The sequence below is a fragment of the Aulonocara sp. 'chitande type north' Nkhata Bay genome, linkage group LG22 (assembly GCF_057382095.1).
Source record: "Aulonocara sp. 'chitande type north' Nkhata Bay isolate Kocher_YH1m ecotype deep benthic linkage group LG22, A_spYH_male_GT1.1, whole genome shotgun sequence".
In the NCBI taxonomy this organism is placed as follows: Eukaryota; Metazoa; Chordata; class Actinopteri; order Cichliformes; family Cichlidae; genus Aulonocara; species Aulonocara sp. 'chitande type north' Nkhata Bay.
The window spans coordinates 12,331,650-12,350,872 of NC_141364.1; the positions used below are offsets into that span (position 1 = coordinate 12,331,650).

The following is a 19,223-nucleotide window of genomic DNA, read 5'->3' on the forward strand; positions in this document are numbered from 1 at the left end:
CACTGCACAGGTGACACGGAGAATTAATAATCAATTAATATTGAGTTCTGTATTCACTCCTTGGTGAAGAGAGGCCAGGGCTATAAGGGTCTAACTGTGTTATTCCTGCATAGAAAATAAGTTAGAGCCGTGGAAGTGAGAGGAAAGTAAAGCATGATTTGCAGTTTCCAAATCTTTAACAGGCAAAATTAGATTTTCATTTCCCACCAGCAGGATGCTCGTGCTAGTGCATTTTCACAAAACAGCTCACGTTCTGGCAGATTTGAGAACGTTACATATCATTAGTTTTGAAAGTGATTCCATTGTCATTTTTATTGGCAGAAAATGACGGGATTCAAAATCCGTGGGCTGTGTCAACAAATCATTGTTTTGTTTTTTATTTCTTTGTGTTTTTGCTGTAGCTGTCCCAGCAACCACTGACACCGGCTGTTCCAACATTAGGCACATCCATTTTGCAGTGTTCTGCTGGTACTAACTTCTTGGCACAGACACCAGTCTCTTTCGGGTGGAAATCACCAGCGCTGTCACAGTGGAAAATATCACGTATCATTCAAATAAATGAGTTAAAAGGTGGACATTAAATATATGATTAAAGATTAAAAGTACTTCTGAAAGATTACTAATAGGATTCAGGCTACCAAAGATGTAGAAGTTCCTCGGCAGACATTTGCCAGTTGGTCCACAGTTTTAGCCTTTAAGAAGAAATGGAAAGCTATTCCCATGTACTTGAGAAACTGGATAAAACTATAAAAGAGGCCCTCTTAAAAACTCAACATGCCTGAGTTTGGTGCCTGAGTTTTGGCCCCTTCTTCATCTAACCGATATAGTTCAGAGAAATTATAAAATGTGTCACCTTGTGGGTGGAATAAAAGTTTCCCATGCCTCTCACTGCTCTGATGTCCCACTGAAGCACATACATGCACTGCTTTAAATAGAAGAAGGTCCCAAAAGTGTTCAGCAACAGGTACTGGCATGCTGATGAACCCACTGACAGCAACACATTCAGCAGATAGCAGGAAACGGTGTCTGAACTTATGCCAAGCCTTTGCGGGTGAGGCCATGGGAACCTTTCAACCTTCACAAAGCACAAAGCCTGCGGTTGAAGTAACTTTATAACTACAGCAACAATACAGGAATAATTCTCTGGTCTGTATTATATGTTAATAATACGTATATGTTTTTGTCTTTTTCCCAGGTTGGTGGTTTGATGCCTGTGGCCCTTCAAACCTTAATGGTATGTACTTTAACCAAGGACAACACATAGGGAAGCTGAACGGTATCAAGTGGCACTACTTTAAGGGCCCCAGTTACTCACTTCGAGCAACAACCATGATGATCCGCCCACTGGACTTCTCCTAGTCTTTTGAACTTGTGAACTCAACTTCCACACATTAGAGGGACATTTCCTATTTCCTACTCTCGTCTCACCTCATTTTCGCTGGACAGGGGAGTCACCCAGTGAATCTTTTCTTCAGCCTGCGCCGCTGTTGCTTCGTAACCTTTCCCGACACTGAGCTGAAAAAGCCGGCGCGAGGAGGAGGAGGAGCGCAGATCAAGGCGCGACGCACCAGAACTGATTTTCTGTTCCCAAGCGATTTCACAAGTTTGATGTTACAAATGAGGAAGACGTTGTAAATGTGTGAGCTTGTAGGGAATATTCACACAAAATGTCGCACTTCAATTTATTTTCCTGGACCTGTGTTGCAATAATGTCAAGGACTTGAACGTTTTTTGTTTGTTTGAATAGAAAGCAGCTACCACAGAGCTGCACAGACTCTAAAACTGCAGGACAGCATTGTGACTTTTTTTGTAACTTGTAATTAAAATGTTGCTAACAGAACACAGGCCATCAGTATCACGGTTGTGTTACATATTGTGTTTTTAGTATTATTTTTTGTTATCCTAACTGTACTCATGAAACTATCTTTCGTACAGTGTATACTGAATTCCTGTCTGCATTATGGATACTGTAAGAACTTTTAAGATGACCTTGAAATTCCAGTGGTGATATACAGTTGGTAAGAATTAGGAAGGTCGCTTGCAGTTATTCGCTGGCAATTATGCACTTGTTTTTGACAGAGTGTGATTATTTTTAGAGTTCACCGTGTGAGGTTATTATTGGATTAGATTCTGGACTGAGATGTATTTGCCTTGTGTTTTTGGCCGAGAAGCAACTAACACATGCCAAAGTTCACGATATGAGTGATCACCTTACCTTTGCTGACTGTAAAAAAACAAGACAAATATCATTCAAGGACATTAATCCCAATGCATATGCGACTCTGAGGGAAAAACATTCACATTTGCACACTTGCTACAAGTTATTCTTACAGATTTACACTATATATACTGTACATAGCATTCAGTATATAATACCACAAAGCAATTCGTTCATATTCACAAAGGTGTAAATGCTTATATTAAGCTAGCGTCTCGAGCGAGTTGAGGTGAAAGGGGTTGTTTTTTTTTTGTCCAATAGCTTTCATCGAATTCCGACCTCTAAACTTTCGACAAAGAGCAGATCATTAGGGCGAGTTACATCCAAAATATTTTCCACAGACATCAACATGACACAGCCACAGAATCCAGCCAGTTTCTGTTTCTCATCAATTCGGCTTAAGAGAAAAAGAAGGAGTCTGGGTTGGATATGAAGCATGAAATTAATGATTCCACCAACTGATCCGTGTGAACATGTATTTCATAACTTCCAGCTTATAAAAACAGAATCTACTGTGGTGTATTTACTAAAGGTACACACGGCGAGAAGATGAAGTGTATCTGGAACTTGTAAAATGACAATTGACATGTTTATTAGCATACTAAAATTGTAGAATTTAATGGGTGTGCATATAAAGCAGCATTCCTGCTTTTTTCTTTTCTTTCTTTTTTTTGCAGTTTTCACTCTGCCAGAGGTACAGTGGTGTTTTTTTTTTGAAGCTGAGCATAAAACATAGAAGTTAAAATAATAACCCTGGAAAAAATGTGCCTTTGATAACTTTGCTTTTACCTCGTTAACTTCTAGATTTGCTGATTTATTTAAACATCTTTTGTAACATGTGGTCAGTGTTGTGTTGCTAAGATTAAATAAAAGCGCATGTGATGCACTAATGTTTTCAATGTGCGTTTAGGCTGGACTTTGTCATCCAAAAATGATGTGATGATAGACAAAGGTTTAAACAAGGGGCTTCAGAATTTAGCCCTCATTACATCTCCCTTTTATTTCTCCTTTGCTTCAACAAGCCTCCTTTTACGATAAGATCTTTTACAGGAGTGTAAATCTTCATATACAAATGCTGTACTGTAAGCCGGGCAAAGTGAATGTGTTGGTGCAGAAAGACACGAGATAAATCACGTAGATAAACAGACGTGCTTTCATCTTCCTTTTTTTTTTTTGAAGAACCCAACCAGATGCTGCAGAGATTAAAACTCTCTCCCTGTCCACACAGTGGAGTGGCATTGTGCTGAGTGGTGGCTCGCTTTGCTTGCTCACTAGTATTAATGACAGATTGCCAAAAGTGTCAAACGAAGCTGTCATGACTTGTAGTGTCTCTTCATAGTTGACATTCCTGGGCCTACTCAGAATAAACAAATTACTGCAGCCTGTGGACCACAGACTGTCCTTCAGCGCCTTCACTGACCCAACACCCTCACTGGAATGTGTTCTTTAGAGGCAGTGGAGTGTGAAGAGGGTCCACAAAAACCTGGCAAACACCTTTGTGGTCCTAAGCGTTGTCCTTTGTTGGTGTGAAGACAGGAGGTACTAAAGACTGGGAAGTTTTGTCTCCAGTGATGGCTTAGGGATGTTGAGCAAAGTGGTGTTCCTCTTGTAATCTCCATATACGCACGTACACACACGCCACCAGCTTCTTACACTGACAGACAGATTACCGCGCTGAAAATGGATCCTTTCCTGTTAAGTCAGAAAAAGCTAAGGGTCAACGAGGACTCCCAGAAGGAGGTGAGGACAGACGGCACTGGAGCACAACCAAATCAGATATAACACAATACAGTGCCTGCAGTATGAACAGTCATACCGCAGGCCTTTGAAACCCCCTGAAGAGACCACCTGCTCAACTAAAACAAATACAAGTAATGAGGATTCAGAGAGAAGAAAAGTGAATCTGAAAACATAAGTGTAGCTGTCATCTGTTAATTCAATTATATCGGATTTCATTTTCATATTTCTTAAGAAAGATTATTGTAAGTGGATGGGCTGGAGCATATCTGAGCTAACATAGGGCGAAAGGCAGGGTCGACAGTCGATCAAAGGGCTAACACCGAGACACACACAACCGCTCACACTCACATTTACATCTGTGGCTAGAATATCACTACCAATTGCAGCAGCATGCCATCTTTCCAACATGACAGCCAACTGTTGCAGCATGGGTAGCAAAGCCAGCTCCAGAGGTGGCGGAAAACACTCAGGCCTGTCATGATGCACCTGGAACCACACAGTAAGGCTTTGAAATGGACACGATTTAAAAAGTACAAAATATTAGTATCATAATTCCTAAAGTGTTGACAAGCAGTAAAGTAAAGCATTTAATAGTGGCCCAGGCTAAAGAGGAAACAAAGGATGAATAGGCTGAATGCCAGGTATTAGCAAAAAAGTGTGACCTTTAACCTCCTAGGACCTGGCATCCACATGTGTGGACATCACATTTTGAGTTGTTGTCACAGCCCTAGCGGGGCCACCTCCTGAGTTTGCCCTTGGGTGGGTGTGTCCTGCTGTCTCTCCTGTCTTACGTGTCACCTTTTTTCTGTACAGCTGACTCTCATCAGCAATTAGAAGTATTTAAGGCCAGAGAAAGGTGAGCTCTAGTGCCAGAGAGCCATGTTAGTGGTTGCAGCTAGTGAGCTGTGTTTTGTGACTGTTGGCTCCTACTCGGTGGAGAGGAGTGTGTTTGGTAACTAATCCTTTTTTACTTGCTTTTCAGTTCACTGACCAACGCTTGAGTTTTGTTTCTTTAAATGGTGATAGGGGCTTGTCTGTCTCTTTGAGTTTGGTTATTAATAGAAGCAGTAATAAAACTCTTTAATTTAACCATTTTGCCTCCCTGTCTCCTTTTTTCAACCTCATCCCTGGACCTTTTTAGGGGAACATAACAGTTGTCTAGACCAAAATACTAAATTTTGCTCTACAAGGGCCTGCTACCCTTCTATCGAAATTTAAAACAAACGTCCTGATATGTGGATCTCATTTTTCTCAGAAACAAAAATCAGGTAATTCTTTGTTTTATTATTATTATTATTGTTATATTATTATTATTGAAGAATGTGCTGAAGAAGAAGCAGTTGTATTTTTGTAGCTATGTCCATTATTGCAACTGTAAACTAAATGAATGGTGTCAGCGAAATAAATTTGTTGTATCAAAAGCAGATGTTTATCACTGGAATTGTTTTTGTGCAAAATGTAGCTGTCTGTGGAACAAGCAACAAAACACACTCGTCTCCAGACTGAAGAGGCCGTAATGAGACTTGGTTGAATCCAAAATTTAACAAAGTTTGTCACATGAATGTATGTTGAGTCTGCCCTTGGACTAAGAGCAGAAAAAAGCATACGTCTTTGTAGATTTGCATTTAGTGGAGACCACAAATCAGCCTGCTATAAAGCATATAGAACTGTAAGTACTCAGTGGAGTCTTAACCCTAAATTGGTAACTACATCCTAAAGTTCTGCTAAAAAAAAATCACTGCTCATGGCAGGACCTCCTGTCCACTGGAATCTCAGTTGCTCTTCTAAAAAGGCAGTGACTATAATAAAGCCATGACAGCTACCAGAAGTACATTCGTGACTCTTTGAGAATCTGTGTGTGCATGTGTAGTGTTGCAGCTCTAAAGCCATCTGTTTGTTCATCAGTGGCATTTGGTGCGTTGAATGTGTTTATCTTGGAACCAGTGGTCAGTGGGCCTTTGTGTTGCAGTTGCTGCCCCTGAAAAGGAAAAAATTCCTACATTTCCACAAACAAACGTCTGGTTCATTTGTGGGGAACCTGAAATACCTTGAAGTGATGTAGGAAAAAGCAACAACATCATTAGTGGGCATATCTTGTTTATATGTTGCACTGTTGCATGATCATTTTTAATTTTATATATATAGCATTGTATAACACATGTATTGTAATGACAATAAAAATACATTCTATTCAATGTCCTTTTGTTCTACATGTGAAAAAATAATACAAAAGGTCTCCAAACATCACTTATTTAGCATTTACTATTTATCTTGCTCATAGTGGTCATCTACGGTTGTAACCAGTGTTGGTCAAGTTACTTGAAATCAGCAATTACTAATTACTGATTACTTATCCATGAAAGTAATCCCGTTATTTTAGTGATTACTTATTTTCAAAAGTAATTAGTTGCTTTATTAGTTAGTTACTTTTTAAAAAGGTAAAACACAACCTGAATACGTATTAAAGCAATGGACCTTTCATCCCAGTTCTATTTTTTCTGCATAACCTATCATATAAAATTGGATCATATGAAATAGTCTCTTTTTAAAACTTGTTTTACTAATTTTAATCTTTTAACTTTATGCACATGGCATCAAGCAAAAATTTAATATGCTACAGTCTTTGGCTGGAAGAAATTGGTTTAACATTTAAACCTATTTTTTTGCATCCAGCATATAAAATAAAATCATTTTTTGTGTTTACACTCGCTCTTTCAGATAGATGCAAGTAAAACACAAAGACTCAGTGGCACAGAGTTGCTCTTACGCCTATTTTAAAATAACTTCCCATCGCTGGTTGTAACTCTGCAAAGTAAATATTTGCATCAAGATGCCAAAAACATGCAACTGGAGGTGTTGCATATACTAGTATTGTTACTATAACAACTGTAATACTTCACTATTGAAAAAATAATTGAAGATTATTTTTGCAAAGACGAGTGAGACAAAGTACTTTTAGTTATTGCAAACACTTGATTGCAGTTCTTGCCGTCGAATGTGGTGCAAAAAAAGAAAAAAATGGCCAGGTAGGTTTGGATAGCTTTTTTCCCTTAACTAATGAAATCATCATTTTTAAGATCTGCATTTAATATCAACTCGGGTTATCTTCGTCGAATATAAAAATGTGTTTGATCTGAAACATTTAAGTAAGACAAATATGCATTTGCAGGAAAACAGAATGCAAGCTATAAGCTGAGCAGCAGGTTAATACAGCAGCAGCGGCTACACTTCTTGGCTTGTGCCTACACATGACAGACGACGCTCTAAAAACAGATTGTTTATATACTGTCGATGATTCTCACACAGTCATATTTTAGAGTTTAGATTCAGTACATAACCAGCCTTGTTGCACATATTAGACCCGAGGCGTAAATATCCATTTAGGGTCTGGTTTGGAAGCTCGTGATGCAAGCAAAGCCACATCAGGTTGTTAAGCCACGTGTGTAGATTAAATTTGAGTACGTCTTCATCTGGCAGACAAAGCATTGTGAACTCAAAAACCTCGCTGAAAGGTTTAGAGAAAAACACCCACCTTTATCAAGCGCTTATCTCAGCAGGAATAATGCAGTGTTTGATTTACATTCCATAAAAAGTGTTGTGACAACCAAACTAAAGTTTCAAATTACAAACCCAGTATTTTTGGATGCAGGCTAAAACTAAAATCCATCTGTTAGATTTGCGACCAAGAAAAGGCTCCTTCCATCATTTTTAGGGTAGAAGTGTATTTAGTGTTTAGCCACATGTTATTTTATCTTTTTATTCCTATGACAACTTTTTTCTGAGGTTTAAATGGATCTCATACACCTTCAGTCATGAGGAGGAAGCTCCAAGACTAGCAACAATAGACAGAATCAACTGCCAGTAAAGCAAGCCATTTAAAAAGATGCAACAGCACAAAGCATGATATTGAAACAGCCTTGGTGTAGTCACCTCTTGAATTCATCAGATTGAATGAGGTCTGATATTCCTCATATTTGAGGTATGTAACTCAAATCATTCCCTTTCTCACTCTGGTACTCTGTAGCTTATCAAACGGAATGATACTTTATTCAGTTTTTTTTCAGTTAAAATGTTACATGTCGGAGTTTGTCCAAATGTACATTAACAATTCTCTGATGTCTCAAGACCACAAAAGACCAATTTTTATCTGGTATCGTCATGATTTACTTTTTCAGATTGTCGATTATAAAGCAGTTTGAATTGTATATGCTGGTCTTGAGCGAAAAGTCCTGCAGTTTAACAAAATAAATGGAGACGAATAGAAAAGTAAACGTATGTTGAGGTGCGGGACTCTCTCATGCAGAAAAACTCAAAAAGAGCCTGACGTGATTGATGGTCTGTGGGAGTAAGAATGACAGTTATTGTACACAGAGGGTGTGAAGCAAAGAAAGGCTGCAGGCAACGGAAGGGACCATTCAAACTGATAATAACACCAAGGCTTTGTACTTGCGTGGTTACTGAAGGGCTTGAAAGCTTTCAGCTGTAAATGTTGATTTGTTCACCAATTTAAGCAAAGGACAAATTATCCAAATGGATTTAGATGATTGTTAAACATCCTGAAGTTATGGGAACATAGTATATACTTTTTGCTTAATTACGCTGGAAAATCTGCAAAAAAGCACGGGTAGTTGGTTTGCATGTCAGGAAGTAGTGGCTAAAGAATATGAGGGCCGTATTTTAGTCGTTTTAATTTGGAACTCACTTTCCATAAAAGATGATGTAACAAGTGAGAAGTGTGTGGTCAATTATTGCTCCAGAGGCTGCTGCGGTTAGAAGTAATGAAGTGTGAGAGCTGAGTGACGCTATGCCAGCCAAAAGCAACATGTTTTTGTAAGATATCTGGTAACGAGAGCATGACACAAAACAAACAGCATGTGTTTTACTAACATATTCAATGCGTCTAAAATGCAGAGGCGCAGGCGTGCAAATGATCAAGAATACTTTGAAAAGCAGCCTGATTTGTCCTAATCTTCAATAAACCTTTTATCACAATCTGCACTTGGCAAGTCTGCGTCTTTATGTCAGAACACTTTGATATGTTCCTTGTTTGCGAGCCACAAATTTAACACAGAATTGCTGTTAGCAGCTGTGACAAAAGCCAGCATGTGCATCAAAGTGGCGTACGTGCAAGAGACAAAACGGGAATGTAAAAGAATAAAATGCCAAAACAGATAGTTGAGAATAATACAAGTTACATTAATTAGTGTAAATACTTTAATAAAAAATTAGATTAAGATATTAAAAGGTGTCATTTTTAAAACACAGGGATATACTTTTCAGAAAACTACTTTCAATCTCAGTAGAGAAGGCCAGGGCACCCAGAGGGAAAAAAATAAACCACTGGTGGATTTGAACCCAGCTCCATCTTGCTGTGAAGCAATGACACAATGGTGCAGCAATGCCAATTACCACTAAAGTACCTGTCTTTTATCATTTTTCTTATTCATTATGATATTTAATGAGAGAAAGTTCTTTATCTGGGTAAAATAAATCTTTGTTTTTGTGAAGTGCATTATATAAAGTGGTCTGATTTTTTTATAGCAACGGAAAATCATCATTTTTCTGCAGGGAACATGTAGATTATGCATATAAATCTTTGCTGGTTTTATACTATAAATGCCCAACTCTGCAAACACAAGACAAAAGAGAAGCTGCACACTGTGGTCACCAAAATAACTGCGACTGTGTGTAATACACTTGTAACTTGGGTTCTTTGAAAATGGCAACAGCATCTGTGACTACTTGCAGTCAACTGCTGTCTTCAAAGCATCAACATGTCAATAAAATAGCTAAAACAAAGTTAATCTCCAAGAAATCTGCTATTAGTTTGTGACTGAGTAAGATCAATTTGGCAATTTCGTGCAATCTGTTGATAACACAGCGATCAGCCATAAATCATTTTGCAAACCTTTGCCAATCTTTCTGAGAGTGACTGCAGTCAGAGGAAAATAGGTTGCCTTTCACTAGGCAACCTGTGTGATCGCCCAGAGGTTGAAGGTGTTGCACGCACAAACTGTGGGCAACCATTTGGTTGCAGCACCAACTGCTTGTGATTGTTCTCCAACAGCAAAGACATTCAGTGCAATCACTGGGCAGCCAGTGTTTTTCCTAGAGGTTCACTGTTGTGTAACTGAACTATAACTGAGAAATGCCACCCACAAGCATCTGAGAACTTCCAAAACACTGTGCAGACTTTGTTTTACGGCACAAAGTCGAAAATCTAAGCTCGATAACACATTATAAATATTCAAAGTTATAAATGTTATCATGTTAGCATTGTAACTGTGAGCGTTAGCGTCATTCGTCTAGATTTGTCAGAAGTCAGTGCTGTGTGTGCATGAGGAGAGCCTCAAAGCCCCTCAAGGAGACCATTTAATCCTTTATAAAGCCTTAGCAGTTATCAGTTACACATAAAAAAAATCTGTAACATTAAACAGCACTACTAATACATCATATAAATGTAAACACTGCCACTATGCTCCTGTTTTGTCTGTTATTTTTCTTCCTCGTCTTCTTCCAGGCTCTTCGCTGTGTAAAACACTGTCATCAAACCCAGCGCATAAATCCAAACCAGGGACCTTTAAACTCTCCCTCGGCCTTCAGCTAATCAACTTGTCTGGTTCCAACAGTGCACTCTGTCATCCCGTCCATCCCTCCGCAGGGGACGAGGTCTCTTCTTTGCCTCACTGCTTTGAGCTAGCGCTAATTTACTATCTTTCCCATCTTTATTTATAAAAGACAAATCACACAGTCAAACAATAACATCTATCCTCTTCGGAAGGAAGTATTAGTGGATTTTATAGTGGTTTACTTTTCCTGTGCCAAGACAGATTTGTACGGCTGACTTCTTTGTCAGGGTCAGCATTGCAGCATTTCAAGAGCTCAATACAGCTGCGTTAAAACTGCAGTTTTGTGTAGGTAATTCCAATTATTTGTCAAGAGCAGTTAGACAGTTATAGATATTGTTTATTGGCCTGAAAATGAAGAGGCAACAAATCAGTGAAGGTCTACAGACAGGAAAAAAGAAACATCCCAGTTACAGCTGTTCCATCTTGTCATTTCACACTGGCCCTGCAAACAAACCCTGACCAAAGTTACTTTTTCAATCACATCTGTTTCATCTGCATGTTGGGAAGTTGATTTGATCATTTTAGCAACACTCTAAGTATGATCAAAAGGATAACAGCGAGCACAACACAAATCTAGGAACACAGGCAAAGGTCAGAGTAACAGCTTGAGAGCCCCTAACAAATGCATTCCTGTACAACTGAGGCGCATTAATATCTGCAGCCAAATGAAACAAATTCAGTACAAGCAGTGCAGGGTAAACAAAACAGCAGTAACACTGCACATGTTCATAAGCACCAAGAAGCACAGGTGCAGTGTCTCTCCTTTCAGACTTCCTCTGCACTCATTGAGTCTAGAGGAACGTTCTTTCTCCTCACCTGAAGCATCTTTGTCACTTTTAGCTCCATGGATTCTGTGTCATTAATTTTTCATTATACAGTGAAAGATCAGGTTTAGTTGTGCAGCGTTGAGAAATAAGATACATAATAACTTCACTGCTCTTTGTGGATTTAGCTATCTGAATAATAACAGCAACATATAAGTAGATGTTTCATGAGCTGCATGGCTGATTTTCCAACCTCTGGACGTGATAAAGGGGTAGAATTCGATGAGTGAATCTAATCAGCATCATCATCAAACTGATATCTACCACTCTTGAGGTGTATGGTAAGCAGACTGGTCTTTATACAATGCCTTTCTACTCAAGCTCTTTCTACTACATGTTTTATTCACTCGAATCCACACATGCGACGCACACACACTCTTGTGGATACATTGGGGCAACTTGGGGTTGAGTATCTTGCCCAAAGAAATGTCAAAATGCATTAACCTGCCTATCAGATGTAATTGTTCATTTACAGAGGGTCCCAGAACACTGAGTCGTTCTGGATCATTCTACCCAGCTGTAACCTCTGATTACATCTGATGGGCAGGTTAATGGTTATTACTGTCAAATGAGTTCATTTTTGCTTGCTGCAGCCTGTTGCTTCCAGAGATAGCACAGAGATACTTGCTCAGTAATAGATGTGATGCTGTACATGCAGAAGACTGGGATGTCTTGCTCAGAATGCAGACTGGTCTGTGCTCTGTGCTCTGTCTGTGCTTGTCTTTATCCTCTTCATCAGACTTGAAGTGTTGCTGCAATGATCAAATCAACATCCCAACATATAAATGTTGGGATGTTGATCCAGAGCTACATCCAGCAATCTGGATGTAGCTCTGGAGAAACAGCAGATCATCTGCAAATCAAAGGTTTGGCGGTTTGAGCCCCTGCTGCTGCAGTCTGTATGCCAAAGTTTACTTGGGCAAGATCCTTGGACCTGAGTTGCTCTTTGGAGTGTGAATATTAAATAGAAAGCACTTAGGTAGAAAAAAATAGAAAAAAGTGTGTGTGTGTTATATAAAGCACTTTGAGCCCACGAGTAGAAAAGTGCTATATAAGCATCATTCCATTTACAAAGTATGGTTATGACTGAAGTGTAACTTTGGTCAGGATTTGTTCACGGAGACATTTTCCCTTCATTTTTATTTATGGAGCACCAACACATGACAACGACATTCGGCTCAATGCAAAAAAAATGTATTATATGGTAAAGACCCTAAAATAATTACCCCCATGTATCCAGGATGTTTTTTGTTTTATTTAATTTCCTGTCTTAGCCCTTTTTTTTTTCAACTCTGTGACGTGTTCATGGTGCACATGTAAAGTTGTAGTCGATCCAAGTGGTAAAAAAGTAAGTACAGTGAGAGGATAACACTCGGTTTCTTTGTTATCACTTTGATCTGCTCCATTTCTGGCTGACTGGCCAACAACATCACAGTCATGCGTATCCCACAGACTGGATGTACCATATATTTTGGCACTGCCCCCAACAGAGGCTGTCTGCGAACACGCCACCACGGGTCAAGGATAATTTCCCAATTAGTCCAGAGGATGTGATATCCATGTTTTCCAAAGAGAATTTTTTTTTAATTAATTTGACCGCAGAGCAATTTTCCACCTCACCTCAGTCCAGAGAAGATGGCAGCATTTCTGGAGCATTTGTCAATATTCTTGATATTTATAATCACCTCTGTAATATTTTTAATGTGTATAATTGAGCGATTTGTATATATTAGCGCTATTTCTTAAATCTGTAAACTCTGTAACATATTGTACTATTTAAATAGTTTAGTCTGTTACTGTTACTGTCTCGGAGCAACTGTAATTGCAAACTGCATTTGTGGATGACATAGCAAACTGCATTCACAGTGATTTCTAGACATGGTCCTGAGCCCATGCAGGGATTTCTATGTTTTTAATGCAGGGCTACCTGAGGGCCCCCGAAGATCACACTGATTTTCCTTGGTTCTCTGAAACTTTTGACGATATTTCGAACTGCAGATAATGATATTCTCAGCGTCTTCACACATTTATGTCGAGGACCATTATTCTGAAATTGTTCCAGAATTTGCAAACAGTTTTCTGCAGATTGGTGAAGCTCTGCCCATGTTTACTCTGACTCTGTCTGTCTGTGATACCCTTTGATACCCAGTCATGTTGCTGAGTTGTTGCCAGTTAACCTAATTAATTTTAAAAAACAGTTACTTTTTTTTTGTCTTTTGTTGCCCAACTTTTCGAGAAGCGCTATTATCGTCAAATTCAAAATGAGCTAATATTTGTCATAGAAGTAAAATGTTTTATTGTGAATAAAATGTGGATTCAAGAGATTTACAAATCGTTTATTTGCGTTTTACAGAGCATCTCAACTTTTTTGGAATTGGAGTTTTATTTGGATATTTGGATATTTTATTTATAATGCAAATTATAGGGATTAAATTCAATATGCAGTGGAACTTCCTGTCTCCTTAATAGTAGAAAGGCCCTTTTGCTCTGTGTGAAAATACTAAACACATAGGTAAACTATTTGTAGCCTGATGCTTCGTGTACTGCTCCAACAATGAAGTCATAGTGACCTCCAGTGGTAGACAACCAAACTAAAAACTCCTTCTCCAAAATTAAACTTTAAACTCTTAAAAAACAAATTGAGCATTGCCTTGATTGTGACCAACTTTAATGTTTTAGCATATTGGACTCCCTACAAGAAAATACAATTAACACAAAATAGAATGCAGTTATATGTATAATAAAATAAAATAAAATAAAATAAAAGTATCAGTCAAAAAAGGCAAGACCATGTTGAATAGTACTGCAGTACTTTATATTTTGCAGAATGGCTATGTTCTGGGAACTGTTCACCTTTGTATGTAAATACATGAAGCCAAACAGAGGCAGGGAAAGCAGCACTGACACAATGCAGGGTACAGAACATGCAGACATCAGCTGATGCGTGCTGGCATGGAGAGCTTGAATTTCCTGTCTGCCTGCAAGACCAAACCACTTACTGAGTAAGCAGGGCATTCTCATCTTGTGCAAGTATCACATTCTTTACTGGGCAGAAGTGCCCTGTTTCTTATTTTCGCCTCATATTTCTCCTAAATTTAAACCCAAATTTAGTTTCAGCCAGACATTCATAGCTTTTATCTGAGGTCAGTTCTTTTTTAAATCTCGAGTTGTGGCTGTGTGTCATATAAAAACAAAGAAGCCCTGTGAGGTAAATTGTCTCAGGGTGATTTTTTGTACCTAAACACAACATTTATTGTTTGAAAACAAACTCTTTGGCAGTTTCTAGATAAGGAAGTGCTGCATGTTTTGTCAATGAAATACAGTCTGTTCATTAAAAGCATTAAAAATAATGCAGTTTTTTTGTTACTTTGGATTAAAATTAATATTTTGTTTGGATTTTCAAAGCATTTGCAAGCACAGATTTTATTTTATCCCCAGACTTGAAAGCATAGTGAGCCCGTTTGTCCTTGTGGAGGAGCACTAGCCTTCCTCTCTGCACAGTTTGAAACTGTATATATTAACATGCTGAGTTGGTTTGAGAACATGTCCTCTGCTGATGCTCTCTGAGTCACTTCCACCCTCCATGACAGACTGCCAACAGATGCAACTTAATGCCTGTGTGCGTGTGTATGTTCCAAGTCCTATTTATAAACAGGCCCCTTCCTCATCAGACGTGCATATGTAAAATCAACACACATAAAACCATCTTCAAATAAAACAGCTCTTAAAACAGGACTAAACACCCCCTAAGGCTTGCAGTATGTTTTGATGATATTGCTAACGTCAGAATACATGCCACTCTCCACTGAGTGAGATGAGATTTCCTTACCTCTGCATTGGAAGACTAAACCACTGCATGCGTAAGCAAGACATCCCAGTCTTCTGCGGGTATCATATTCTTTCCTGGTTGAAACTCCCCAGAGTTTCCTTTTGTTATACTTGTTCTTTTTCTTTATAACCAGTTTCTTAACTAGCTACCGTTAAAAGCTAGTCGAGTACACAGTTAAGGTGCTGAATTTGTACTTTAAATTGAATATTTCTGTTTTCATGGTCATGTGAATTTGCATAATTATGACGAAGGAACTGACCTCCCAGCCCATTGTTCCTTCAGTGGTGCTAGTTTCAGTCATTATACTAATGTACTGTTGCATTTCTTTCCTTCTTACTTCATGCATCACTGTTGTCTTCAGAGAGTTAATCTGAAACGTTCCCTTAAAGCCCCACTATATGCAGTGAATACTGCAGCCCCTTGACCACAAAATATATTCAGACAGTTAAAGGGTAAAACGGAAAGCTTTATAGTAGCAAGGAAATCAGCAAATGGGCTCAGCAACTCTAAAGTTTCATAACACTGGCTAACATTAGCCACCATAACCTTGTGTTACACCAAAAATGTCAGCTTGTGGCAGTAAAGATGATACCATTAAAAGTGGGTTTAACTGCTTATGAGTTCAACGTATTCTTTGTAAGACTTTGTAAAACAGGTTTATACTTTTTATCAAGAGTCACAAGTACTTTAACCAAAAGGTTAGCAAAAGCTAGCAAAGCGAAGTAGAATATTGTGTAATTGTTGCAGATATCTCCCAGTATACATCATCATCATTAATATCTATGAAGCTGAACATGTTGAATGCATATAAAATGGTAAGTTTTTTGTCATTCTGTTTTGCACTTGTTTTACTGCCCTGTCCACCTCTAGTTACAAGCGCTTTAATCTGTGATGAAACATGAGTGCATGGGGGTGACCAGTGTCAGAGAAAGACGATCACGTTGGTAGCCTGGGATGACTCGAATACTTTCCACCATTAGGGTTTACGCTCCCCAGTTTGGAGCTGTGTGTGGGAGCAGGGAAACAGAGACAACAAAGGTACAGCGAGTCAGGCAGAGGATATGAGTTCATTTTAGCAAATCTTACAGCTTACTTGGGAGGATTAATTGTGCCTGTATTTACAGACTAATAGAGACAACTATGTCAGACAAACACAATGGCCAAGCTTCCCAAAGGAAACCATTCAGCAACAAGAACATCAAGAAGCTCCGCACTATTAGCATGGTGTGCAACCTGGCAAGCAGCTGGCAGCAATGGGTGACAGAGAATGAGAACAAGCAGGCCAGCGAGCCAAGCGGCTGGGCTCCGTCTTCACTGGGTGGACCAGAGGAACCCAAAAAGAAGTGGGTTTCAAAGAAGCCTCCATCCATTCAAACGCAGCAAACAGAAGCTTCTAAAGGTCTCACAGCTACACAAACAACGACATCAAAGACTGGTGAGGTTAAGACACCGGATGAGCCACCAGCGGCGTCTTTTATCAAGACAAAGCAAGTGGTGAAGACAGTGACCAGCAGCGCTCAGGAGAAGAGTGCAGGTATTGGGCTCCTGACAGAAAAAATCAAGAGGGAGCATCTCCCATCAGATGAGGAGATTGACAGACTGCTAAAGAAGAAAAGCTCGCCCACCCGTCAGAGGAAGTGCTCCAACATGGTGTCATCGCTGACCAAAAGCTGGAAGCAGGTGGAGAATGAGCAGAAGCTTGTTAAAGAAGGAGGAGATCCAAGAGAGGGATTCACCTGTGGGCGTAAAGAGGACAGTGGGCCCCTCGAGGCAGATGTAGAGGGACTGGAAGTAGATAAAACACACAGAACAAGCTTTTCAGAAGAAGCAGAGGAAAACAACTGTGAAGAAGACTCTGAGACAGCAGTGGGAATAAAAAGATCCTCAGTTCCAATGTAAGTAGTGTCACTGGGCTTCATTTTGTATTCAGAATTAAGTTTTCAAAAAAGAAAATGTTAAGAGGGAGTATAAAATGTTCACCAAATCAACTTTCATCCAACAAATTCTAAAAACTCAAACACTCTTTACTTCTTTTCAATATTTAAGAAATAGAGAATTGAGCTGACAGACTGGATGTTTTCATTAGACCACACAAAAACTTGCACACATTTATCATTTTTGTCTCCAACAATTACATTTAAAAGCAAGTAAAACCACAAGTTCTTTCTGTTGATTACTGAAACCCTGTTTAGTTATACAGGTAACTTTCTCATTAAGATTACACCTTTCTTTTTCAAATCAGATCTGGCCAAGAGAGAAGCAGAAATGATAACCAATATAACAATAAAAACCAGTACTGAGTGTCTTGTTCATTTTGTATTGACTTGTTGTGTCACTTGACATGCTTCACAGCTACAAAAAAGAAGCTGAGGATGCCAACAAGATCAACACATTGTCCAAGAAATACAGCAGCGTGGGAAATCTCAAGAGCCGCTGGCAGAATTGGGCCTCTGAGCACACAGTTAATCAGAAACTCAACCCCTTCAGTGAATACTTTGATTATGACTATTCCATGTCCCTCCGCCTCCAGAAAGGTCAAGAGGGTTACGGACGTCCAAAGGAGGGTAGTAAGACGGCAGAAAGGGCCAAACGTGCGGAGAAACATATCCACCGTGAAATAGACGACATGTGCTATGTGATCAGAACTATGGCCGATCCGGACCCAGATGGAAAGACCCGGGTCACATTTGGAGAACTGTTTGACAGATATGTTCGGATCTCTGACAAGGTGGTGGGGATTCTGATGAGAGCCAGGAAACATGGGAAAGTGGAGTTTGAGGGCGAGATGCTGTGGCAAGGCCAGGATGATGGAGTTATTATTACTCTTCTGGTGTGATATTAACACCTGGGTCAAAGTTGTTCTTGAAATCCTCTTACAGCTTCTTCGCTTGCACACTGGAATTTGAACCTGAAATAACCCCCGTCATTGTCAGACAGCACTAAGAGGAGGATTTAAGATGCAGTTTGACCCAGGACTACTCGGTGGACACTTGCAGAACAATATCAAAAGGATACAAGCTGAGCTCGGCAGATGTGTCTCTCTACGGATTATCCAAAGAATACTTTTGCTGCTATTTTGGTAGATACTTGACGACTCTTTCTGTCAGTGTTTGAGCTGTAGCTGTCTTGCTCAGTGTTTTGCGAAATCTGCAGAGACTTAAAAGCTTTAAATCACAAGCGCTGAAGAGATAAAGTGTTGGGGTTTTGGTTCCTTAAAATCCATTCAGAGTAGCTTGCAGATTATCACGAGTGTCTCTTTTTCACTTCATGGTTTATGTTAATGAGATACTTGAGCATGTGCTAACGTACCAAATAATCAGCAGCTTTGCAGTATTCTGTACACTAATTCAAACATGGGTTGGGTTTCGCTGCCTGAATACATGCAGCTCAGCTTTCATTGCGCTACACCAGACACAATGCAGTGGAACGCCACAGTACTTTAAAACACCGTGGCCTTTTAGACCACAGCTCTTTGAAATGGTATCGAAGGTTGACCAAGACTGCAAGGGAAAATGGGAAAACTCATTAAATTGGAGAAATCCACTTCATGAAAACCACCTGGCCAATACTGTGTAGGTCCTCAGTGACGGCTAATAGTCTTTAAGTCATTTCCACAAGACAGCTGTGGCTGCCCTGTGGGTTTTTTGCACTAAGACATGGCAGAAAACCTCCTGTGGGTTGCAGCAAAGGGTCTACTTTGATCAGGCTGTTGCTTGGGATCATTCTACAATCTGGGAAGTACTGAGGCCTGGTGAGCACTTTGTCCTCTTTTAGTGTGTTGCTCGAGGTGCTTTTGCTTACTATTAGAGGATGTGCTGGTACAAGATCACATTAGAACAGGATAATCAGTGTTAATCGCTTCAACTGTCAGTGGCTTTACAGGAGTGCACAGCAGTAAAGTGTGAATAAGTCAAAATTAAAGTGCTGAAATGAACGAAATTATAGTTATAAGCTGGATTCCTAATCATACAGTAGCCTATGAT

The 19,223-nt window shown here is 39.4% G+C and overlaps 2 protein-coding genes across 2 annotated transcripts in view; both read left to right on the forward strand.

Moving 5' to 3' along the window:
* angpt1 (angiopoietin 1) overlaps nt 1-3,117 on the forward strand; it is a 56,644-nt gene extending 53,527 nt beyond the window's left edge. Inside the window, exon 9 of the mRNA XM_086281414.1 lies at nt 1,196-3,117. Coding sequence (XP_086137540.1) covers nt 1,196-1,359 — 164 coding nt within the window. The 3' untranslated portion in view covers nt 1,360-3,117. The remainder of the gene's footprint in view (nt 1-1,195) is intronic.
* A 13,147-nt stretch (nt 3,118-16,264) lies between these two features.
* Nucleotides 16,265-19,223, forward strand: abrab (actin binding Rho activating protein b). The gene is made up of 2 exons (XM_086280304.1): nt 16,265-17,135; nt 17,593-19,223. Exons 1-2 carry the CDS (start codon nt 16,381-16,383, stop codon nt 18,074-18,076), a joined length of 1,239 nt encoding a protein of 412 aa, XP_086136430.1. The 5' UTR covers nt 16,265-16,380; the 3' UTR covers nt 18,077-19,223.

Bases quoted from the DNA above. Each gene is read 5' to 3' on its own strand.
- abrab (XM_086280304.1), top strand. From the start codon at position 16,381: ATGTCAGACAAACACAATGGCCAAGCTTCCCAAAGGAAACCATTCAGC. The intron at 17,136-17,592 runs GTAAGTAGTGTC...CATGCTTCACAG, and splicing joins AAAAGATCCTCAGTTCCAAT to CTACAAAAAAGAAGCTGAGG.